This window comes from Puntigrus tetrazona, chromosome 7 (genome assembly GCF_018831695.1).
Source record: "Puntigrus tetrazona isolate hp1 chromosome 7, ASM1883169v1, whole genome shotgun sequence".
Taxonomy (NCBI): Eukaryota; Metazoa; Chordata; class Actinopteri; order Cypriniformes; family Cyprinidae; genus Puntigrus; species Puntigrus tetrazona.
The window spans coordinates 24153472-24179859 of NC_056705.1; the positions used below are offsets into that span (position 1 = coordinate 24153472).

The window sequence follows — 26388 nt, forward strand, 5'->3', positions numbered from 1 at the left end:
TAACATTGGACCACTATTTTAAAGGGGGTTTGGCCATTTATGTGACGGTCAGTCGGGGAAACTTTGTCCCTCTTTATATTATGTGCCCTTAACTATTACATACTTACATTTAAATTAATCATTTGGCACAATGCACTTATTGTGCACATACTGTATGTGCTTTTACATTGTACTTATATTTAAAAAACATACCTGTGATACATTAGACTACACTACACTACACCCAGACAGCTGTGTTACACGTCTCTACTATCCAACAGAGCCGTTAAAGCAGCTGTTTTGCGGTCACACATTGGCTACTGTGAAAGGATTGATATGACTGCATAGTCATCACCATCCCGGTTTAAATCCTAAATATCAACCATGTTTGATGTGATCGGAGCGGCCTCGATTTTTGCGCAAACAGCTCATGAGGTGCACAGTTCCATCTGTGAACGGCTCGCATTACCAAATAATCCACATCGAACATCGGGGTCAATCGAGGACCTTAACAAGATTTTTCCTCCGATTCTCAGGAGGGGAAAATCTGGCCTAAAAATCCTGTAGTGTATTCCAGGCTTAACTTTACCCGTATCCCGTATAATAAAATATCAACACAATAAGTACACCTTATTATTTTTTGATACAAGTATACATCAGTAAAGGCCACTTAATATAACTGAACAGCAACTTGGCTAGGCTGATCTTAAACCAGCTATGCATGCATTTTTCAGCTGGGAAATTCTAGAGCTATAAATAAATATATATATACCAACAGTAAACTGAACGACAAGTCGCCTAATTGGAAAGATGGTTTCACGTTTACCCCAACTGGATGCGTTTCTTGGGGAATGTTACATAAGATGTTTCTGCACTCAAAGACACTTAAAAACTAATTAGAACAGAATGCAGTGGTCTTTAAAAGTTGGACTATTTCAAACTTGAAATGGCGTTTAAAAACGGCATGAGATGTGACGCAATAGTCAAAAATATATGTCTGAATGCGTAGGGCTGTAACTATCCTGAAAGAGTTACACCATGCAGACGGTCTAACAGCTAAAAGCCCAGCGCGGCACGCTAATTAAATTTTAGATCAACTCATCAACCTCACAAATCAGTCATGGGACAACTAGCTGATTAGCTGACGGTTGTGACCCATCCTGAGCGTTTAAAAGGAACAAATTCACACATTCAGAGGTAAAGACAGCGTACAAGAAAACAAACAATCACCTTCCCACACACAAAGACAAAACTCTGGCGTTCACGTGCACAAACTCACACATAACACCCTGGAGGACATGTTGTGTGGGATAATGAGGAACAGATTTGATATGCTGAAAGGACAGAACAAAGCAATTAGCGGCATAGCAGTGTGTGTGGAGCACCCTCAGAGAGAGCCGGAGGGCAGGGCCACACACAGACACACCCATCTGCTCAGATCTTCACACACACATGTGCGGAACAAAGACCGAGGGATGAGTCTGTGCGAGGCCGCAATCCTTCAACTGCAGAAGGAAACGCAGATGCTGGAGTGTTTCAAGCAGATCCACAGCAGGATGAGTGATGTACAATCGGCCTCAGATCAGAGGAGTGAGAGAGGCTGGAAATGAAAGGATGAGATGTTCCTTCTCACCTTCTCCTGCCAGTGCAGTATCCCGATGATGACGAGAATAAAGACGCAGACGCCAATCAGCGCTATCGCTGTCAATAAGACTATATTACTGGGGGTTAGGTAGAGCTTTGCACTCCAGCTAGAAAAACACAGACAGAAAGACAAAAGAAAACTTTTCAGAGCACCGTCTTTAAAACTTTAAACATCATTCAAAACTCTGAGAGAGCACATGAAGACATTACACGGAGCGAAACCTGTGTAGATCATCAAAACTGTGACATGTGGAGTTTACAGCACTGAAGAAAACTCTTATTAGCTCTGTGTACCTTCATGCGCGAGCTTTAATACGATGATTCAAAGACCTAGAGAAAGCTAAATATAATCAGTCCTGACGCATTCTCTGACAAGCTGAAACATCAGGACATCAAGATGAGCCGCTTTAAATAACAGACGGAGAGCGAGAGAGGTGGAACGCTCTCCATTTACTGGAGAGAATGGAACGAGAGATGCTCTGTTTATCATTGCGAATTGTTTGATAGCAAAACAGCAGCTGAAGGAGCCCGAACACCGGGGTCTGTGGGGAATAGCGGGAAATCAAGTGATCTGCTCAAATATTTATGATAGAGTTTGGTGGACAGCTTCATTAAGATACATTTTGGCTGTGCTGGTAAACACATTAAATATTAATACCTGAGGAAATACCTTCTCACGGTCTTGATTAAGGCTAGTGACGGATGCAGTGAAAGTGTGAAACCGCTTTTAATTACTTTAACAAGTTTATTATGCTTTCAAGTTTATTCTCTCTAATTGGCTGCGAGTTTGCATCTCTACTTGATATTAGTTAACGTAAGGAACTATTTGTAAAGTGTACCCAGAAATGTGGTGAATTTTTTTTATTTGTTGTAAAATGTAAATTTTGTTTTGTAAATTTCATTTTTTTTAAATAATAATAATCATTAATTTGTAGGTTAATAAATAGTAATTAGTATATTAATTAATTAATTTATTTTTTTATTATTTATTTTACAATTTTTTCCATAAATTAAAGTTAATTTTACATTTTGAATACAGATATCTTAAGTATGTGTTTGGTCAAGGTACAACCTGCATAGTGGGGACTAAATGCCCCAACAAGAATAGTAAATTTTGGGGGTCAAAATTATGACCATTATCATATTATATTATTAAAATGATTTCTTTTTTTGAAAATGTAAAAACAAGATTGTTTTCTGTATTAGTTTTTTGGTTAGAGGACAGAATGTAAAAGATGTACATTAAAAGAAAAACATTTTGTTTAGAGAAAGTCCTCATAAAACACAAAACTGTGTGTGTGCGTGTGTGTACCTGCGAGGGTCATTCTGTGGGTACGGTATAACGATGAGCTGGGAGTTAGGAATGATAGCGGTCCATTCCTGTTTCCTCACGTCCTGCAGGAGAAAGAACATGATAGATGGAAGAGAGAGAGAACGAGCGCAAAGAATATTAGTACCATTGCCGTTATGGAAATTACAGCACATTCAATTTCTGCAGCTGTCCTTTGGCAAACATGCGCAAGAGCTGATGTGCCTCTGTGGAAGACGGGGGGATTTACGGGAGATTTTATTATTGAATAATTGGACATTATTGAAGTGAGGGGTCTTAACGGAGAAGAGGGCATGTTTAACACATGTCTATCTTTAGTCATCATTAAACACATATTTGCTGATACAATGTTCCAACTTCCCTTGTCAACCAATTTAGCCCACATTTAGAGTGTTTAACTAAACTTTTACAAGCTAGAGGGAGAGCTACACTTCAGGTATAGTTAGATATTCTCAGTGTGAAGTGAAGCTTCAGTGCTATTACTAAAGAGAGCAGGAAAGAGGAGTCCAATCAGAGGATTCAGCATCACTTTAAAGTGCAGATGAGTAGGTGGGAAGCCATTTGCAGGCAGGTGATCAAAGCTACACAAAACAAGTTTTAAAAATATCTGTGAAGTTCAACACTGTTACCTCAAACTGGCTACAACCGATTGAAATCCTTCAGCCACTAACCTCGTTTATGTTCACTTCAAATACTCAGCCAAACTGCTAATTTGTCAAATATTTGCTCTGCTCTTAGAGCGATGCTAATAACAATTAAGCACTGAAAGAACCAACACACGAGAGCTAATGAAAACAGCCTCTTCTGTCCGGGTTGAAATCATAAGTCTTTCAGTAGGAGAAACTGGCATAATTTTCAGTGCATCATGCAGCTAATAAGCCTCCAAACACGAAGCAGCATCAACAGTCGTCTATTCCCCCAGCTATTTGCAAAAAGTTCATTAGAGGAAGGGAAATCTCTGGAAGCTTTAATGTATTATGAAGACAGTACCTTTATCAATTACAAAGGTAATTTTCCCTCTTCAACTTGTTTCTCGACAGCAATTAGTAGCAAACGGTAAATCCGTCTTTTTGAGGGAATCCTCCAGGGGTACAGATTTTAATTTCCGACAACACATTTATCATAACTCAACATTACGGTATGAGCATGAATATATGCACGGTTGAGGAAGAGTGTGGGGTCTGAACTAGATATTTTTAGCATGTGTCTTCAGTGAGTAAGGATGAGGCCTGCAAATGGAAGGAAAGGGGTGGTATTCGGTCTCCCTGTGGGGTGTCGAGGCTCTGCTTACTGCGGAGGTCAACCGTGGGCACCGACTGAAAGACAAAGATTTGTTACAGTCAAAGAGCCTCTACTGCTGCTCTGAGCATTAAAGAGGGAGGGCAGCTCAAGCCCACACATTTAAGAGTTACAGTAACCGACAGGCCCTGGCCTTACGATTATGCAACGGAGAGAACGCATTGGGGCGTTTAAAAAAAAAAAAAAAAAAAAAAAAAAGCAGGAGGATATTGCAAATTTAAAAATATATGATATAATATAATGGAATTTAAGAGCGCGAATGCCTAATATGTGGGGTAAAACAACCATTTATTTGCTTGTGCTGACCGATTTTGGTTTCCTTTAATATATGATTTCCTTTTTTAATTGTAATTGCAAAAATAGATAATTAGGGTAACACTTTATTTTAAGGTGCCATAATAGAGAGAAATTACCTAATTAGGTTCTTAGTAGTAGCCATTGTACTTACATGATAAGTACATTTAATTTCATGTAACTAAGTTATGGAACAGCCTGTAATTAGAGTTTGCAATTATGTAGATGTAACAGACAGCTATTGTTACAAATATGTAACTGTTCGAGTCTGTTACTCAAACTGTTACATATTCTTCAATCTTGATATACTTTAAGTAGTTTATGCCTGTGTAATATTATGTCTGTGCAATATTATGTAATATTAATGTGATTTGAAAGGTATTCCATGTATTTAAGCCCATATGTGACAATCTTTTGGTTACATAAGTAGCTGTGTAACAGACTTGATCTGTTACAAATGTGTAACAGTAGGAGCCTATTACATATCTGTAAGTACAAATACATTTGTTACACTGTACTTATTAATTAATGACAAGCACTTATTACGGGGTTAGCGTTATGGGTAAACTGTAAGTACAGGCTGTTACACAACTTAGTTGCATGGTAAGTACATTTTGTTTTATGCAAGTACAATGGCTACTACTTAATACTAGGTAGTTACTCTGTATTATGGACATCTTAAAATAAAGTGTTACCGTACTGGGTAATATTAATTAACAACATGTACTTACTCTAGAGTAAGGATTAGGGTTTGACATAGACATAGTTTACTGTTATTAGAACATGCAATGTGCTACAAGGACACTGTTACCCAAGCGCCACCCGCATTTTTCAAGTTTAACATCATAAAATGAAACTCAGATTTTGCAATACTGAGTCATGTGTTTTTCTACAATGTTCTTCTGATGTGGTAACTTATGTTGTTGAGAGATTAGAGATATGAAAACGAAGGCTGAGCTGCTTTCCCTGCTCCACACGAGCTCAGAGAGTTCAGAGCCCAAACCGGAGCTGTCAGCAGGAACTGTAGGTATGCTGTACAGAAACATTCATCTGTGTCAGAAAAACAACCACATATGCAAAGGCTTTGTGAGGAAATTCTCTGGAAAAGTCTCTCATTCTCTCCAGCGTTTGTAGGAAACAAAAAACTACTTTAGGTCAATTAAAAAAAATACTAAATATACAATTAATTGCATATGTCAATAATTGCTAAAAAAAAGCCCTCAAATCAAGACAGCAGAAGAACAAAAATCGAGCTTAAAGCACCTTTAGAAATCTATATATTGTATATTTCCAAACGTTAGACAAACATTTTCAGCCGTTGTGTTGTGTCTTGTTTTTCCAGAGTCTTGCATCATAAGAGCTGAATTTTAAAGACACCTCGTCAGGTTAAAAACAGTTCAACTTTTAAAAAGTGAGCCTTATTCGATTTCGATTTCATTCTGTTCTATGCTTCGTTTAGCTGTTCGTCAATACAAACTGTGTGAACGGTTCTCAGTAAGTGCGGTTTGAAGAGTTTTGGCTATAGCAGCATACAGCCATGTAGTAGGTCAGAAGGCGTAATTAAACACCATTTTTGTGTTATTCTTTACAAATAATTAATTGTACTAAATTAATGTGTTAAATCGACAGCCTTATTAAAAACACAAAAAGGCAAATTACTGTGAGCGAGGCTCACTCATGTGCAAGTTTTGTGTTATTGTAAATGTGCATGCATGTGCATGTATTCGTGTGTGTTGGTAAATCAAATCTGCAATTCTAATCGCTGTTTGATAAAGACCTCTGTTTAGCTCACTGACAGCAGAGGAAGCTGACGTCTTAAATTTAAATGAGCAGCACTGAGGGAATTCTAGAGGAAGTGGAGGGAGGGAGAGATTTCAAATCGCACTTCTTCAGCTACAACCAGACAGGGTTGAAAAAAAAAACCCCACCACAATAATTTAAAAACCTTGAAATGATAGCGAGATGAAAGCCCCGTTTTGGCTATATATCTTGATAATCATCTATAAAAAAGAAATGTATATAAAACGTTAAATATATTATAATTACACGTTATTTTTAGGTCCAATTCATGCTATCTACAAACCATTAACTATAACCTTTCCCTCAATTAATATTAATAGTTAGTAAGGTATTGGTAGGATTAAGGATTTAGAATATAGTCATGCACAATATGCAATTTATAAATATAATAATTTATAGCGACTAGTTAATAGTGAGAACTGTTCCTATACTAAAGTGTTACACACACACACACACACACACACACACACACACATATATATATAGTATGTCAGACACAATGTTTTCATTTCCAGACACAGAAAAAGAGCAGGTAGAAGTAAACCAGGCCATCTGCATGCTCTTCCTCTCCCGGGGCCTTTCTACCCATGATTCCTCCCTCCTCCCTCCATATGGCGAGTGTCTGTGAGCATGTGTGAGTAGGTATGTCTGTACCTTCCCTCCAGGGGGCCGGGGGATGCCCACAAACAGGTGATCCAGGAAGTTGGCGCTGCGCCCCAGACCGAGCACAGTGTAGGGCAGCTGGAGCGCGAGATGAGCTGACTGGCTGAGCTGCCCCGCTGCAGAGCGCGCGAGAGAGAGAGAGAGAGAGAGAGGACGAGTGAGGTGGGAGAGTAGGAGGGAGAGAGTGGGTTTGGGGGTGGAGGAGTGAGAGGTGAACAGAGAACAGCGAGTGTGAGGGGGAGGGAAGTGTAAGGTATGAAACAGGACATGAACAGGTGAGGGAGGGGGGAGGAGAAGATGAAAGAGGAGAAAACAGAAGAAATAGCTGCCATTAGTGTCATCCCTATATACGGCTTCTTATAATAGGAGATCTCAGCATATGAAGGGCTCTTGCTCAGATCCTGATGAGCTTTAAATCAACCTCAACAAACTACTGCAGAAACCTGCACGCTAACATTTTTTACTGGTTGCAACTGCTTTAAAGGGGTAGGTAACCAAAAATTGAAATTCTGTCATCATTTACTTATGCTCATGTCAAGAGGTATGAAATACTTCTCAATCTTCTCTTGACACACACACACACACACACACACACACACACACAAAAATTAAAATTAATTAAATTAAAGTTAATGGTCACCAAAACTCAGAATAACTTATTTTATGTTTCACAAAAGAAAGGTTTGAAACAAAATGAATAAATAATGTCATTTACTATTTAATTTTTTGTCTGATCTATTTAAAGATGTACCAAGTAAAATTTGTTTTGCTGACTAACGTGTCGAAGGTCTTTAACACTGTTGATGTGGCTGCAGCATCAGGTAAAAAAATAATGCTTTTGGTTACTTGCTTTGGGCCACTGTAAAAAAATAACACTTATTGGATTTATAGTCACTTATTGAATAAGTATTCTTCATTTTGAAAGTGTCAGACAGGAATAAATATACTAAATATATTTATAGATAAATAATTAACACATTTTAAATTAGAACAATATTTCACAATTACTGCATTTACAGTAAATGCTTCTGTATAGTAGTACTTTCATTTCTGTAGCACTTTACAATAAGGATTGCTAGTTAACATTAACAACATTAGCTGAGAACGAACAATACTTCTACAGCATTTATTAATCGTAGTTGATGTTTATTTCAGCGTTTACTAATCAATTATTATTAATTAGTAAATGCTGAAATAAACACCTGTATTTTCATTAACTAACATGAAATAATAAATGGCATAATAAATGCATTTATGCATTGTTTACGTTAGTTTAACATTGGTTAATAAAGCATATGGGCTTTAAAATCATGATGACAGCAAGTAAAACTTTCATTTTAAAGTATACTATCCATTAAGCATTTAAAAATATTAACCCTGGCTACAGTGACCCTGGGTTTTCATCAATGAGAGACTTTGTATAAAGCGAGAACAGTGGAAGCACTGAGCAATCTGCTACACAGTCACACGAGAGCAGACCTTAACACAGACACGAACAAAACTAAATCTTTCTTCTGAGCACACATGCCTCTCTCTCTCACTGTGCCATCTGCATTTTTAGTAGCCCGAACTGTGAAAAGCACACAGATACAGTATAATGAGAAAATTGGTTTGTAAAATTCACATTTTTATTAATTTTGGTGAAAGGACACTTGAACTAAAACTGATGGTGCACTTTATATGTGTCCCGCTGTAGCAAGTACACACAGTCCCCAACCAGGGAAAGGTCAGTCCATTGCTCATGTGTCATGCGTCTGACTTAATGATGCCATTAAAGAGAAGAACAATTAGATGTGTATAAGCTGATTTCCCATTATGCATCAAGAGATGAGAGAGAGAAGCAGAGAACAAGGGTCTCCTAATAACTTCCCTTTGGCACATAATAGCAGTACTGGAATTCTGGATCCAATCTAAGGATCAATTAGACGGACTGATGGAAAATGTAGAGCTGGTCTCAATGACCAGGAACAGATCCTTAGCTAATAAAAAACAAAACAAGCCAAACAAGAATGATCTTAATGTTGGCTTTTTGATCTTTTATCATTTGCGGAAAGGAACATTTTTGTGTATTGTATTCAGATTTTTAAGCCTAGATGACCTTCAGTGGTTTTCTTCATTGAAGGACATTTCTTAATAATGAAAAAGCAGATATAAAGTGTAAACAGATGCCTTAGGTTTCATAGACAATGGAGTTTTCATTCTGATGTCAAAGACCCCCAAAAACAATCATCCTCTTTTCTATAATATAAAGGCAGTATATATATTCATGAAGTGTGCACTGTGCAGGAATGAGTCATTTGTTAACATTAGTGAATGTATAAACTAACACGAACAAACAATGACTAGTGCATTTATTACATTTATTATTTATGTTAGTTCAAAGTGCAGTAACTTGTGATTTTAATAATGCTGAAGATAACATTAAAATAATTTATTATCGTTCATTCTTAGTTCATGTTTACTCATGTTGTTAACCAATGTTAACTAATGAACCGTACTGTAAAGTGATACCAATTTTTCAGTAAAAAAACAATTATCGTCTACCCATTAATTTCTCTACTTTCTCTATTAGTTATGCTCATTAGTGCTGCATTTTGACCCAAATCCAGTATTAAACAATACATTAATTAAGAATTTAATTTAATTGTTTCCTATTTGAATATATTTTTAAATGTAATGAATTCCCGTGCTAAAAAAACAGAACTTTTAAGCAGCTGTTATTTTAGTCCTCAGCATCACAAATCATTATTATTAATATGATGATTTGGTGCACAGTTCATTCTTATTATATCTATTTATTATATATTTTATTAATTTAATTAATTTTTTTGCCAAGATCTTTTCGCATTCAATACAATTTCAAAAACAAAAAAACAAATGCATTAAAGGACATTCTGAAAAGCCATCTCCAGCGTCTTTGTGGCCATCTGAGGGCCCCTGAACCCCAGTCTGCATCCCCTGGTGTATGTGCAGTAGGGAAATGTACATGCACACACACATCTTTAGCCCACACAAGCGACAGATCTCACAAAACAAAGACGACTCAGATTCAGCTAGACGAGCACAAACCGAGGTGCAAGACAAGCTAATAGAGCTGTAGCTCACCTCCTACACACACACCTACTCACACACTCACTCAACCACAGCCCGCACAAGTGCAAGGGCACACATTCTCTCCAACTACAATTGTAGGACCATTTCGGCAGAGGATGTACTCTAATGCATGCAAGGGAAAACGAGAACGAGAAAATAGCTTCAATCTGACAAACAACGGGCAGGTGGAAAGCACTCTGGAGAGCGAGGAGGAAAAAAGAAGAAATAGTTTACAATTGTATCCGTCTCTAATGTGAACAAATGGACCTGCTAGCCACAACACATACTTCATAAGCAGATTGAAAGAAAACAACACAGCATATTAGAAGCAAACATAGACTGGTGTCCACACAAACACACTCTTTTAGCCTAAACCCAACAGTCGAGATCATCTCCCCAAGCAAACCTGTTTGTTAAATGATCTTGGGTCTAGCGTCGCTATAGAAACCATTCTTTGCCCTGTCGATTGGGCGCTTGTGGAGCGATAAAAGGAACAAATGGTGGCGATGCTGCCTGGGCCTGAGGGATTAGAGAGGTTAGAGAGGAACAGCCGCTCGCCGAGCCGCAGAGCCAAAATGGCGGCTTGATCCAGACACTGATTTGTGTGTAGCGACACGTGTCTGCTCTGAGGGAGATAAGTGGAGTCTTCCAGAGGCCCCCAGCAGCATTTCCCATCTTATCACGCTACCGTCACAGAAAACAGCCGAGCCAAAATATGGCCACTCAAAGCCAGAATGACATCAAGTGCGGAGAGAGGGGAAGAAAAAGAACCTGGAACGACTGGAATGACTCAAAAAGACGTAATGTTTGCAAATGTTTTTTTGCAACCAGACCTCACAGAGAGCCCAATGTCAAATTGTAGTCAATCTTGCCACAAGTATGAATACATGAATGATTTTCTGAAAAGAAAGAATAGATCGATATTTTAGCACAATCGCAGCACAATATTTTTGACTTGGCAGGCAGGAATTCAAAAAGATGTAAAACGTGTATTTTCAAGCAGACTGCATGAGGGAAAAAACAGAAATGGTCTGTGTAGGCCTTACTACATTTTCAGATCAAATGCATTCTCTGTGTTTGCATTATATGTAAATATTGTTCCCCAGCAATGACCCTAAAATTAAAAGCTATAAAAAAGGTTTATGAAAACAAGCAAACCATATTTTAAAAAGAGCACATTGCTAACTCACTGATATTACATATATACAAATACATATATACAAATCAATATCACTGTGTATAAAACAGCTGGCTTTACTATACGTTTCTTGGTTCAAATTAGATTTAATAATGAAATGTTATGTAAAAAAAAAAACCACTTCATTATTTTTTTTTTGACGATGTATAGTATGGAAATGGATATCTAACTTGCTAAAGACCACATTTAACACTGTTAATAAAATATTAGTGTTCTTTAACTTTTAACACTGATTAAAAAAAAATCTTTTCTACAAGACATAATGTATTAAATCTTATTAACTTCCAAACTCACCTAAAACAAAGTGACAAAAAGACCCTTCAGTAAATCTGAACCCACCAAGAGATATTAAAAACACGTTACATGTAGCCAGCATAAACAGAAAAATTGAAAATAGGAAACCAACACAAATAATTTGCAGACCAAGTAAATAATTTTTGCACTGGGAAACCTCAGAAAGCTGGAAGTTGTGTAACATCTTTCAATCTGATATTCAAAGCTATGTTAATAAGCAAAATGAATTTGTCACTTATTTCTCTATTGTGTGTGTGTGTGTGTGTGTATTTGCAATGATTACTAATGCATGGCCAACATATAATTCTGTTTATCACACCAATAGAGCGGCTTTGAATCTTCAATCTTGTACGAGCAAGACAGAAAGAGAGCCAGCAAGAGTGGTAATTATAGAAGAACGAACTGCATTAGGTCAGATGTCTCTCTCTCTCTCTATATGTGCACTGAACATAATGAAAGGACTTCAAGCTGTCCTAGCGGAAAAAAGAAGGCGTTCAGATCAATTACTGAGAAAAGAGGTTCCAACAAAGGTCATTATCACAGTCATTCTCTGTATCGCTCTTCATGGGGAGGAAGCAGATGATACAGTATACGTGATAGAGTGGGAAAGTGCTTTCTTCGTGATTTTGATGAATTGGAGAAATAACCAGAAACAGAGATGTGCCAACACCAGCAGAGATCCTGATGTTACAGATCCCCATCATGAAGATATATGTGCTTGTTGTTGAAATGAGCGTGCTTATTTTTATTTTAAGGCTGTGTGATTTAAAACGGAGTGTTTCTGATCACAGGAAACACTGGAAAAAAAAAAAAAAAAAAAGACAGCAGGAAAGAGGGGATAATCTTGTTGGCTTGTGAATGGGTGGGGGTCTATATTTGCTCTGGGAGATTCAGAAAGGGACAAAAGCTTTGATCAATACTAATCGTACCTCTTACTCCAGCAGGCTAAACTACACTTCACGGCACATATATGAGAGCGTGAATGAGGCAGAGGACAGAGAGGAAGATGGTGAAAGGACTACATACATATTTGACTTGTGTGATAGACAAATAAAAAGATTCTTGTCAATTTGGAAATGAACAAGCCCACTCAGGATCTGTGCCTACAGAATAATTCAAATAATTTTATGCAACTGTGTAATTCATAAAGTTCTTCTCTTATTAAATTATTATTAAAAGTCTTAAAAAAAACCCCATTTTGCTTTTTTCCTTTCCTTTCTTTTTCTTTCCTTCCTTTTTTCTTTTTCTATTTTGATTTAATATAAAATTTAGCAAAGAGTAAGTGAAGAGTAGGTGAAACATTTGACTACAAAAGTTTAACTGAAAAATCATTATTGATGTGCCCTTAATTATAATATTAATTTTTAAAAAATAATTCCTTAATTAAAAAAATATATAAATCATAGTCATTTTATTATTTCTTCAGCATGCAAATGAATTGGTAAACAAAACTAGAAGTGGAAAAAAAAAAAGAAGAAATACAGTCATTTCAGACTAAATAAAGACACAGCTAAATGTATCATTCATTATAGAGTGTTTGTGAAGCAGTTGTTAATTTAAATTTCAATTAAAAGCCGCTAGAAAACATTTATTTTGATAAAAACAAGCAATTAAAGTTTTAATGGTAACACTTTAGATTAGGGAGCACGTTTAGTATATTCACAAAGAGTCTTCCTCAGTTAATTCCTAATTTGCTGAAAATTGATAGTAAATTAGTTGCTGTAGTAGTCATGTTAAATAAGGCATTACTATGTACTATATAAGTATAATACACGACCAATAAGTAATATAAATGGTAATAAAAAACTAGTTAATAAGTATTCTTAGTAATAGAGAGTTTAATCTATTACTAGTGTAATAGTGTCCTTAGTGTTCCTAAATCTACATTATACAATTTTTTTATTATATAATTTTTTTTTCATTTGAATGATTAAAATGTCAACGACAGCTACCAAAACATCTCAGCTCTGTATAACATATCTGATCTAGTTTAAAAATCAGTCTGCCTGCAGAACTGCAGATATTCCTCCTTAAAATCAATGAAGAGAATGCTAAAAAGTGAGAAGATTCCATCTGTGCCTGAATATGAGTGTGCAGGACATGTAAGAGTGTGTCTGTGTGTGTGTCCCTCGCTGTGATGATTCAGAGGGGCTGTTCATTATACAGCACATTCATTTGGCTAATTAATGAGAACGGTCTCAAGCCCCATATTGATCTGCATCTTCCTCTCCTCGTTCTGCGTCAGCCTCCCCTCTCCCTCCTCTCGAGTCTGCCTCCATACTTCACCTTTCTCTGCTCACATTCTCTCTGTTTACTTACAGCTCTCATTCATTAGCTTAGTACTGCGGGGGTCAGCTCAATTATACAGGCATGAAAACAAAACACTCTGAAGTACCTCATCGTTCCTGATATGATTCGAGAGGATGCCCCTCACCCCGCCCTCTACAAATGCACATTTACCTATAGGCTATACAAATATTCATGCATAAATCGACACTCGCGCATAACAAAATGATACAAATGCCGTTCATGCCGAATTTAAAACACATAATATATTTGTATTAAAATATTTTAATTTGTGATGGAACACAACGCATTTTTAATTGGTACACTAATGAATTGGTCGCAGGTTGTTTGAGGCACAGTCCTAATTAACTTGTAATTGGTCTGAAGAATATTTCTTGCTGGAAGAGATGTTAGCTTAGAAACTGTAGGTTGCTCCTCGATTAAGCCTACTGAGAAAACACAGTGTAATTTGTTTGGTTTAGTTCACTCGGTTCAGTTCAGATAATTTAATAGCAAGTTAACTCTTGTGGGGAGTGCAAGCAGAGTTATTTTCAATGATCCAGTTAAAGCAACTGTTATTCTAGTTATTTTAAAGTATTATCCGGACAGCACAGGAACAAATGCTGCCTTCATGGGTGCCGAGGTTACTTACTTTGTCCTCAAATAGAGAGGGAGAGCGAGTGCAGACAGCAGCAGAAATACCGCAGTCCCCATGTCCTGAGCTCGAGTCTAAATGTGCAATAAGTCTTGCTGTGCTGTGTTTCATTACTGGCCAATGAGAGCCTGAGGGAATAAGGGCCCTAATACAACCTGGCCTGTTCTCCACTCCGCGTACAACATGCACCCCATTACTGTCCTTCAGCTGACCCCAGAAACCCTGCCACAATCTCTCCAATTACAGCAGGACATTGATCACAGAACTGTAGTTAGAAGTTCAGCATCAGAGCGCCGAGGGACGACGGGCCACAGTGTCACTAAGCTCTACTTACACTTTCTGTGCTGAAACGGTGATTGCTTTTATTTATCTATTCCTCTGTGTTTTCTGTGGGAGTGCCATCAGCTCCCTGTCACTCCTCAACTCTTCACATGGTAAAGTGTGCGTGGGGGACAGGCCGAGATAGAACCACAGATGTATAGAATGATGGATAGAACAACAGACAGAAAGATAAAATGGTAGTACAACAGAATGATGGAACAATAGATACATGGAGTGAAAGGTGCACAGAATAATGAATAAAACATGAACTGAACGATAAAAAAAACGGAATGAAAGATGGACATGTAAGAAAAAAATAAACCTAAAACAATACATAGACATGCGAAAGAATAATAGAATGATAGATAGATACAGACAGAATCATTAGAAAGATAAACAGAACAATAGACAGAAAGGCAGACAAGACAGGTAGACATAAAACCACACATGGACGAAAAACAGCAGGCAAAACAATAGACAGACGTAAACTACAAAAGTAGAATGATAGCTAGAATCTTAGACAGATAAAAGGATAGATAGAATTATAAACAGAATGACAACCATGGACAGAGCAACTGAAAGACAGAGTGATCGGCACAAATAATGTTAGGGATAAATAGATGTAACAACAGATGAACATGAATTGATAAATAAGTCAGGCAGATAGACAGATAGACACAAAGGACAAAAGACAGATGGATAGACAGACAAAACTAATTCCTAACAGACACATAAACAGCTCTGTGAAACACATTAGCCTCTGACCTGAACATCAAAACAAGCCTGACACACAGCAGGCGATGCCAGAGATTCATACACAATTTCATACTCAGACTATTAAGAAGCAAACACAGCCAAACACTTCTGCTCATTTGTATTCTGCTTCAGCAGGTGTACAAGACGACAAATCAAGAACATTATTACTGTGACATTTTATTATAGACTACTATGTCAGCGTATACCATTTAACTCGGAGAGTTCTTTTTTTTTTTTTTTTTTTTTTAAATGTTCAACAATGACAATAAACATTTATAAATGCTCTGTCTGTGTACAGAGGTGTCTTTTATCACTTATGAATCTCTCCTCACATAAGAGAGGAAAGAACAAAGATAAAGTGGACAATGAGAGAGTGCAGATATTTAAGATAACAGAAATTCTTGTGGTTTCCTGGCTAGTGAGAGATTGCTCAATAAAAGAGGAAGAAGAGCTATAATTTCACTGGACAGAACTCAATGGCAAGTTCAGAAACTCTGGTCCGGCTTTTAAAAGCAGGACATAATCCTATTTTTTAAAAAGAAGATATCAGTTTCTTCTACAAGCATGGAGCACACAAGTTTCCTAAAATCCATTATTTCCAGTTATCTGAGGATAATTTTTGTCCTTTTAGCCATTTAGTCATTTATCTTTAAAATGGCTCTGTCACATTCAGCTCTTTGTTCTGCTGAGGATCTTTAGCACAGTCCCCACACACACACACACTCACACACACACACACACACACACAGAACAGAACAGGACCGCACAGAAGATGAAGACATGCACGTGGCCCAGTGGAAGCACACACACAGAACCACAACATGAGAGAAACATCATTCTGTTTATGTTATGCTTCCACTGAGAGCTCAAGGTCAGCGATGTATTTCAAAAGAGACTTCAGGAAAACAGCCATTTACTCCAAAGTGATGGAGTTCTGTCAATGCCGTGAGGAATTTAATCTTATCTGCTCTTAGAAAGGTGGAACGGGGGCATTCGTCTCTGCATCTTGAACTTGGTCAATCAGATATCCTTGAGGTCCGAACAACACACAATACACTCGTACATAAAACACTAAGCAATCGAGAAATAAGACAATTCCAGCTTCATAACTGATGTGTGACTAGTCACATATTCTCTAGTTTGCTCTAGATCTTCTTGTTTATTCATTATAAAAAGGGAAAATAACATTTAAGGCATGTCACCAATGGAAAATTTAATGTGTGATGTGACAATAGACAAAATGAAACATGACATGCTATGTTTGAAAATTCTCAATATTGGCTGCATTCACAGTTTTCACTGCGATGTGGCTCCCAGACAAGAAACACATTTATTCAATTCCGTATTTTCAACTCAAACATAAATATTTTTTTTCTTTATAATTTCTCACTAACAAATGCAATCATCATTACCAAATAACATTTTCGGAGTGAAAAAAGGTCAGTTCACACGATACACCATGCCAAAACAGATTTTAACACCAGAGTAGAGTTTGGCCAAGAAAATGCTTTTTATTGGTTCATTTAAAATCTAGTCTACTTTTGTATGATCACTAAAAAAACAGTAAACTAGTCAAGTCAGATGACTGCAGAATGTTGAGGTTGACTTATCTTACCTTACTGAAACAGGATATGGCAGGCAAAGAGATATGTGTGATGCCTTTCCCATCTAGTGTTAATCTTTGCTCCATGTACTCACCAGACGCGTTCTTCAGATAACCATTCGAGTCCACTGATGTGTACATCACATACGGGCCAGGCTGGTTCACACCAAAGGGCTGTAGGACAGAGAGAAGTGATTAACAACTAATATAATACACAAACAAAAAATACATAAAACCACCATCTCTAAATGTGCCCTCAAATGAGAAAAAATTCTGTAAAATTTTGCAGTCCAAAAAAAAAATGATGTACGAAGTATGAATCACTGTCAAACCAAGCAGCTTCGTGTAACCAACTTAAACAAGCTGCGAAATCCTTCACCTTCACATAAAACTCCCAAACACGTTGATTGCTATTGAAATGGCAGGAAATCGTCTGTGAAAATTCACAGAGCCCTAAAATGAAGTAATTCAGCCACATATCCGATCTTATCAATAAAATCTTCCTTGAAAAGGCTTATTTTAGCAGCCTGGGAAACTGCAAATTTGACTTTGCTTCTTGGCAGACTGCTACAATCCAGTACATCGGAGTTCCTCTGACCTCTGATATTGGCCTGACGGTGATTATGTTAACCCTGACTGCTTGCATGCGAGTGTGTGTGTGTGTGTGTTTTCAGTCTCGAGTTCACACAGATCACCAGAGGTTACAAAGGCCCAGCTCTAACCTCCTGCAAATACTGAGACGCACGAGAGATGTCTATCAGCATCCAGGAGTAATGCGGGGGCCAACTCTCAGAGCCAGAGAGATGGGGCAGACCTGCTACATGCCAGCTTCTCAATTATGGATACTTTCCTCTGTGCAGACAATAATCCTGGGAACTGCAAATGAACAGCATGCCAGGAACAAGTGGGCATACATTTTTAAACTGATGTATTTGTGGGGCATGATTATGGGTGGGGAGGGGTGAAATGATTCCCTAGTTGTAAATTATGTTCCACCGTTGCTGATGAATCTAGCCAATAGACAATGTTGACAGGAAGTGAGACAGTCCTGGAGCTGAAGCTCTCAGCCATCCAGTGCCAGACTGACATAAATGAGGGAGAGGATGACCTGGCAGAGTCAGATGCACATGAAAAACGTTCAGACAAACACCCTCCAAGAATGCTGAGAACTAACTTGTTTGCAAACATTGAATGGTAGTGTGACTATATATTCTGGACCTGCAATTTTGTTTTCTCGTAATTATAAAATTTAAACCTAAAAAATTCCAGCTCACCTAGTCTGACCCTCAAAGAAATGGAGGTTACTTGTGGCAGAGCATGAAGAGCACCTAACAAGGCCTGAAGAATTGAAAAAGTAAAGCTTAAACTGCACATAAAGACAAAATATGACCCAGACATGATTGCCAAACATAATGTCTGCAACTTCAGATGCCAGTTACAAAGCAAAAAATAACCTCCATTAAACTCTGCAGATTGGCTGAAGCATAATAAACAGCTGGAGGGCCTTGGGCTATATTAACCATACAGAGACAGGTGGATAAGCCATGATCTCCCTGATGAAAAGACCAGACAGCAAAAGACAAAAAAATGAGACTGCACAAGCCAAAGAACACAGAGAAACCATGTAAACGTGGGAAGATAGAGCATCAGAGGAAACAAAGTGATGCCTAAGACAGCAGAGAGGTGAGAAGTAGCTAAAAGGAGATAAACGGAGACGTCACAAAAACTGGATTGGGAATAACAAACACCTCCGTGAGTGAATGCAACAGCGGGCCAAATATTTGAACAAACCCCTACGGAACTAACCAAGACTTTCTCTAAACTAAAATAAAAAACAAAATGCTCCAGAAGTTCCAGTGGGTCATTGCAAGAAACATATAGAAAAGGCATCTTATTTTTTCATGAATCAGAGGCTCCAAATGAGTTAGGCACAAACACGGGCACAAACATGAACACAAACCTTTGTTTCAAGCAAGTAGTTCATTATTACCTGACAGCAGACCTTATATAGCCTATTTTCCACTGCTCCCACATTGCAACTAAGTTTTGACAAAACAGAATAGCAACAGATTTTTTTTTCCCCATATTGTGACAGTGTAATGGAAGTGAAGGCAAATGAATGAGAGAAACATGTGCATGCTTGAAATATTTGAAGTAAGATCTATAACATGCATTTAAATAAGGTGAATTTCAATTTTGCATCAACTTCAAAAAACCCACCGTATGTGATCTACACTGGCTGTGATTAGACAGGATGTGCAGGATGTGTTTATCATGCAATACTGGAAAAATAGGACAGATGCAAATGGCTGTGATCTAGAACACGTGAATTCATCTGAAATGCATGCTTCTACAACTAACATCCCTGTTTCCTCATCTGAATATTAATTCAGCGTGGGACTGTGTAACATGTATGTCAGAGGTCCATTTGTTGCGAGACAGGAGTGCGGCCCATCTTAAAGAGCGCTTATTTAATCATAGAGCCCTCTGCTATCCACTGGCCTCAGGGCAAATTGTCTGCACTCGGCATATTAGTAAGTTAAAGAACACATACGACGTGATCTGTGTGCCTGTGTGTGTCTGTGCGTGTCTAAAGTAGAGGATGAACGGCTGGGTAGAAGCTGTATTATCTCATCATTACGGAGGATGACAGTTAACGAACAGAGGTCTCTGAGAGTGTGTGTGCGTGTGTGTTTGTCGCTCATGTATTAGCAGGGTAATGAAATGCTTTGGGACCCTGCCAAGGGCATGGTGCTGCTCTAAAACACACACACACACACACGCACCTCCCTGTTATAGCTTTGTAGCTGTGTCTGAAACATATATTTTTAGATTATGTGCTAAATAGGCTGTTAGTTATTCAGTTTGTTCGATATTTGCATTCAGTGATTCAGTGAACTAGCATGTGATTTCAGAAATCTCCATGATAAAATTTAACATAACGGAGAAAAGAGAAAAAAAAAAGAGAAAACAATAATGGTAGGACAGGGTGAATGATGGACTGACAAAAGAAAAGAAAGAAGAAAATGGGAACGTGAAAAGGAAACAAGATACAGAAGAGCTCACAGACAAATGGAGAGGCTGCAGAATAGTGAGAACATAAAAGCTTGTCTTCGCATCAGAATGAGAACAGTTTTGTGACACACTTGTCCCCAACCTCAACAGCTAGTCAATAACGTCAGAGGAGAGAAGATAACAAGACAGAGCTCACAGACAACCAAAATCAGGTTTCATATTTATAAGAGATACCTACGTACATTTTTAATTAACAGCAATGGCAGAGTTTTCCTGTTTGGCTGATCAATTTCTGAAGAGATACTTTTGTTTTATTCATTTTTTTTTAAAGCAATTGCTTTAGTAAATAACATGTAGAACAATAAAAGATTTTTAACATGAATTTTCTTTAAACAAAATGCTAGTAATATTATATTATCACTTAATTGATTTGATCAAAAATACAGTACAATTCTAAAATATTCTTACAATTTAATATTGTTTGTATTTCAAGGTTATATTAACATGTAATTTATAGCTCTTATTTCAAAGCGGTCATTATTCTAGTCTTCAGTGTTAAATGATGATTTAAAAAAAAACTAAATACAGAGCTGACAGTTGTATCGTTGAATTTCAGCATGCATAAAATGTATTAAAGTGCCCCTATTATGGGTTATGAAAGATTTATGTTTAGGCATACAAAAATAATTTGTTTCATTTTCTAATAATATGCAAATATTTTTACTTTATTTAACGATTCCTAAAAGATTCATTCAAGGAGTCAATTTTCCAAACACCAGTGATTGGTCAATATCATTTAAAGCATTGTTTGTGAGCTTTTAATGCTCCAAACGTGGCAGCTAGTGGTGAAGAATGAATTTGCATTTTCATTCAGAACCAACTGGAATAGATCGACAAGTGGGCGGGCAACATGCAAAGATTTCACTTAAAATGCAATTGCTTGTGACTCATCTAAAAAAAAAAAAAAAAAAATTGATTTAAAGTAGACTCTTTCAATAACTGTATTCACTGTGTACTTTCTGATTTCAAATTTAGCTGAATTTTCATTCACTTAAAGCTGAGTAAAACACTGCATGAAAGGTCATAAAAGCTAAAATACTCAACAAACAAGCAATAGACAGGCATTGTGTAGAACACAGTAAAGGACGAGCGTTTGAATTCTTCTGAAATCTGCAGGAACAGATTGCATGTGGACCTGGTGATGCCAAACACATGCCATTCCCACTCCACTCGAACGACTTGCATGATAGAGAGAGAGAGAGAGAGAGAGAGAGAGAGAGAGAGAGAGAGAGAGAGAGAGAGAGAGAGAGAGAGAACAACTCACCTTGACTTTTTGTGGACAGTCATTGGAGCACAGGCCACTGAGCACTACAGAGAGAAAGAGATAAAGACAGAGAAAGACAATCATAACTTTGTCCCACACATCTGGCCCTTAGATAAGACAAGTTGATTGCAGTGTCCGTATCAAATCCACTTCACAACACTCCGCTAAACACGGGCAGCAGTACATTCACCTCCTCTAATATCACACAATTTAACAGCAACTCTGCTCCCACACACATCTTTGGCCAGGAATTATGCCTAGAGAAAATGAATTGGGCAAAATGTGCACTAAATTCCCACTAATGGTGTGAAATAAGAGCCAGACTCTCTGCTTCTCTTGAGGCCAAAATTGAGTGTGCGTTAGAACAGCACATATGAAAGGGAAAGTAAAAAATCATTAATTGCTCATTAGTGGCACACAAAGAACCATCTGTGTACTTGTGCATCTGTCTTTATCTAAACGCAGCATTAGATTCTTAAACTGGCAGTGACAGGCAGCACTATTTACAGACACGGCGAATTAGAAAGTTCAGGGTGGAAGAACACCAGCATAAATTATATAAGGGAAAAGGAAAGGACGAAGAAAGAAAAAGTGTCTTTGAAAGTCTGTGATGGAAAAAGAAATTAGGAAAATGTTTCAATCACTTCTCATCCTTTGAAAATGTATAGATTTCCTTATTTGGTCTGACAGACAAATGTTCTGCATGAGTTATTAGGATTGTGAAATCAAATATGTGGTTTTGCTTTTCAAAGCAAATGTACTGAGGGGTGAAAGAGAGGTATGACATGAAGCCTGAAATAATTTTTCATTCATGCCTGGTCTAACAGTTTGTTTTATTTTTGAAGATATTTTTTGTGCTTGAAAGAGAGGTATGCCATGAAGAACGAGAACAGAGAGATAAAGTGCATTTTCCCTAGTCCTCCATGGATGAGTGAACTTGCTACAGGACAATATGACTGACAGCCCTTTGTTTGACAGAGAAAATTCCAACACAGCATAGCATTCTAGCAAAGCTAACAGGAAAAAAAATTGGGCAACAAAAACTAGGTGAAAAAAAAATTCTGTTTCATGAGAAACAATTATTGAAACACAAATTAATGTTATTTACTGGCTAGATGTTTTAATTAAATTTTCATTCTGGAATGATTGTAATGATCCCCGCCCCCAATGGTCAAATATATCATGGAAAAAAAATATTTTTACATTTTTCTTCCTTGAAATACGTTGAATCCTTGATTCTTATTAAATAAATCCAAATACAGATATCAATTCTGCAATGCAAGTATTTTATTACTCTTTATTTGAAAGCAGTTTGCTCAATGTTTTTTTGATGCTATATTACACTTTTTCATTTTTTGATAAATAGATAAATAGAAAATTCAACAGAACGGTTCTTATTTGAAATTAATTTTTTTTTATAACAAGGTAAACGCCTTTAAAGTCACTTTTAATCAATTTTATGCATCCCTGCTGAATAAAAGCAATAATTTCTTAAAAAAAAAAAAAAAAAACCCAAACAAACAAAACAAATAACAGTACGGACCACAAAATTTGGTACGACTGCAACAACCAAGCAGCTTTCCTCTAGATGAACAGGAATGCTAACAGATAACCTTCTTCAGGTATTATAGGCCACATTGTGGTAGACATCCTGGTGGCCAGAAGCTGTCAGATACATTTTAAATCACTCAAGCTAGTGTTTGTGAATACGTGGCTAATATTGAACACCAGTTTGAACATACAAACTGACATGCCTGCACATACGCACTAAAGGATAAGGAAACATGCACACATAGTGGAAATGTCTCTATCAATGACAAGCTACCAGCAGGGCTTGTGCACTGAGCTGAAGCATGATATGCGCGGTCATGACACACTCCCACTGTGTCTGTGTGTTTGTGTGTGTGCATGTACCGCTGTGCGGTGCCCACCTAAGAGTACAGCATAAAACCATTAAAAGACAGAAGGTTTAGCACTGTATAAATCTAAACGTACTTAATCCCAATGAAATGCCATTTTGTGAACTCGCTGCATGAATAATGCGCTTGTTTACTGTCAGAGCTTAGCGTGAGCCTTCATATACAGATAAGACCTGACGTTTGTCTCTATTCCTCCCGCAGGCTCTATTTGGAGATCCTGAAAACCTCTCTAATATAAAGAAATTAAAATAATCCCACAGCGACAGGCCCGTCATCAGACATCTATGATAAACCTAGGGGAAATACAGAGCGTTATAGTGGACGGTCAAAAAAACTATTCGACTAAAACCATATGATGGTTCATTTGTCACGATGACAACTTGATAACTTTATAAGGTTACATGAACAGTTTCCCCGACTGAACGCCTCATCCCAAAACGTCTGACATGATTGTGTTTGAACAACTTCAACTATTTTTTTCCCCTTCTTGTTGTGACAAAAGGCACAGATCCAAATGTTGCTGTAGTTTGTTGTTCCCTGGACATTGGGAGAATCCGCCCGAGCGAATCTGCCGGGAGTTCGCGGCAACAATGGAATAGCTGTGATGTGATGGCTGTGAAATTGGACATGAGACCTGCTGTGATGTTCCGCACTGGTAAACCAGATGCCACCGATGCTCTAAGTGACTGTGTCTCATGTCATTCATAACAGCTGCCCCACACAGACGCTCACACATCATTACACCATCAGAGGTGGTGGTGCACTACTTCATAAAGCTGGAATAAAACCTGTCACTCTTAATCTAGTCTATGAAACTGGTGACCAGGTGCATTCAAAGTTGTGAGATCACTGCCTGGAGACGGAAGATTACATCCATTACCTTACTCTAACCCAGTAGCAACACAGAGAGCTTTATGATTGGCTCTCGGTCTCGGTTGAGGTCAGGCAGTGATTATAGTAACAAGCAGCACTCTCAGTCCCTCATCATCTAATCATTCAGCCTCAATAAAAAAAAAAAAAAAAAGAATCTCTCCACAAACTTAAAGCTGCAGTTTGTATGCTAAAATACTACTTATCCAACTTCAAAGGCAGAGAGGAGCAAGTGAACTATCGCTTTGCAGAAATTATGTGGTTCTGTTTGCACGAGCAGCCAGGCACAAAAACACTGACCAAATTGCATAATTTGGGACATGGCTATCTGTTTGACAAAACAATGGAAAACAAGTGAAGAGGATTTAGAGGACTGCCTTTCATGCAGTGTGTAATATAGCTGTATGTGAATGTAAACAATCTGCAAAGTTGTACATCCAAAAGTGCACAATAAATAAGTTATTGCCTCCTAAAATAAAGAACTCTATAAAGAACTCACCCTAATCTCAGGGAGTTCAGCGGAGGATTCACAAAACAAATTTGAATGAATCTTTTTTTAGAATCTCTGGAAAATGGGGTGATATTCAGGGCATATTTAGAGAAAACAAAAGCATTTTTCACCTTGCATGAATGTAATCCTATTGTAGGAGACTCCCAAAACAAGCTGGGTGCCTTAAAAATGGCACGATAGGAGAACATTAAAATTGAACTGAAAATGACTGTTAAAATCTAGTACTTGGATGAATTTGAAATGAAGGCGAATCACTGATATATTTTAATCCGTTATAGTGAAAGAAAAAGACCTTCTTTTATAAGTTCTCATGTACAGTTGTAAGGTGTGGGGTGGGGGGGCTTGGTTTTAGGAGTGACAGACAGCAGATTCACGGAAGGAGCTTGCACTGGACCGAACAAAGCGCGCAGATGTTCCTCATTGCGGCTCATCTGCATTCTAATAAATGAACAGGAATGCAATCAGCTGCCATAGTTCTCCCTCTCTGCCTATAGCCAACACACACTTACTCACCCACAAACACACAAACACACACTCCAACAGCCTTCTGTGTGTGTCTAGAGCACGCAATCACAGGAAATTACAGCACCTGGCCTCTTCCCTCCTCTGATACTCTCCTGCAACCCGCTGACTGCTCACTCGGACTTCTTTTTGTATCTATTGAGTTCTAGATCAGAGGGGAGGTATCAATATGTGAGTGTCATTTATGACACTGAGGGGAAAAAGTGGCAAGTGGGTGTTTTAAACATGGCAAAAGATAAAAGGGCTGGAGAAACAGGAATGTAAATCCAGAACCAAACTAAGGCTTTAACATATTACAAATCTGTGATAAGGCTCAAATTCTTTTCATGTTCAGCTTGAGAATTATGTCAAAACACACATGGCCTTGAGGACTTGGCAGCATTGGACGGAACTAAATTGTTTATTTATTTCTCAGAGGATGGAATAACGGAGGGCTTCCCTGGCAATATGCAAACCGCTGGGTACTGAGCGAGCGAAAGGTAATTGCATTAGGACACAGCTTTCATACCCACAATTCCTCTAGAGGACAGTAAATGAGGCAAGATGGTAGAGGATGAGGTGGATGTTTTCAGTCATCAAAAAATGTTCCTGTAATCCGATACCCTTTTTTGATATTATTAGGGATATAAACTTTAACAGTAACACAAAGTTGTTCACAAACTGCACACACAATAAATAACTGCTAGACGTTTGAACATTCCCAATAATATATTGGTTTAGATAAATATCCACCTCCACATTTTTCTACTTTTCTGTCTTATAAAGTATGTAGTTTGTGCTTTGGAAAAGTGTGTAAGTTCTAAATTCAGAAAGACTTTTTGCAGACCTATTCGATTGGTTATATCAATAAGGATTCATTTATTAATCTGTTCACTGCAACCGTTGCTAGTTTTGATTCTATAAAGGCTGATAAAAACACACATGACATGAATTCTGAAATATTTTCAGGGATACGAGAGCTTTTCACACATGAAATAGTTAACCTTGGGTCATTTTAAACAGAATCATCGGA

The 26388-nt window shown here is 37.7% G+C and overlaps 1 protein-coding gene across 2 annotated transcripts in view; it reads right to left on the reverse strand.

The window, feature by feature from the left end:
* itfg1 (integrin alpha FG-GAP repeat containing 1) overlaps positions 1–26388 on the reverse strand; it is a 106331-nt gene that overhangs the window by 5281 nt on the left and 74662 nt on the right. For both annotated transcript variants that reach the window (XM_043244738.1, XM_043244739.1), the window contains exons 13-17: positions 21555–21598; positions 17311–17389; positions 7001–7125; positions 2936–3018; positions 1613–1730 (exon numbers count right to left, since the gene is read on the reverse strand). In XM_043244738.1, the coding sequence (XP_043100673.1) occupies positions 1613–1730; positions 2936–3018; positions 7001–7125; positions 17311–17389; positions 21555–21598 (449 nt within the window). The remainder of the gene's footprint in view (positions 1–1612; positions 1731–2935; positions 3019–7000; positions 7126–17310; positions 17390–21554; positions 21599–26388) is intronic.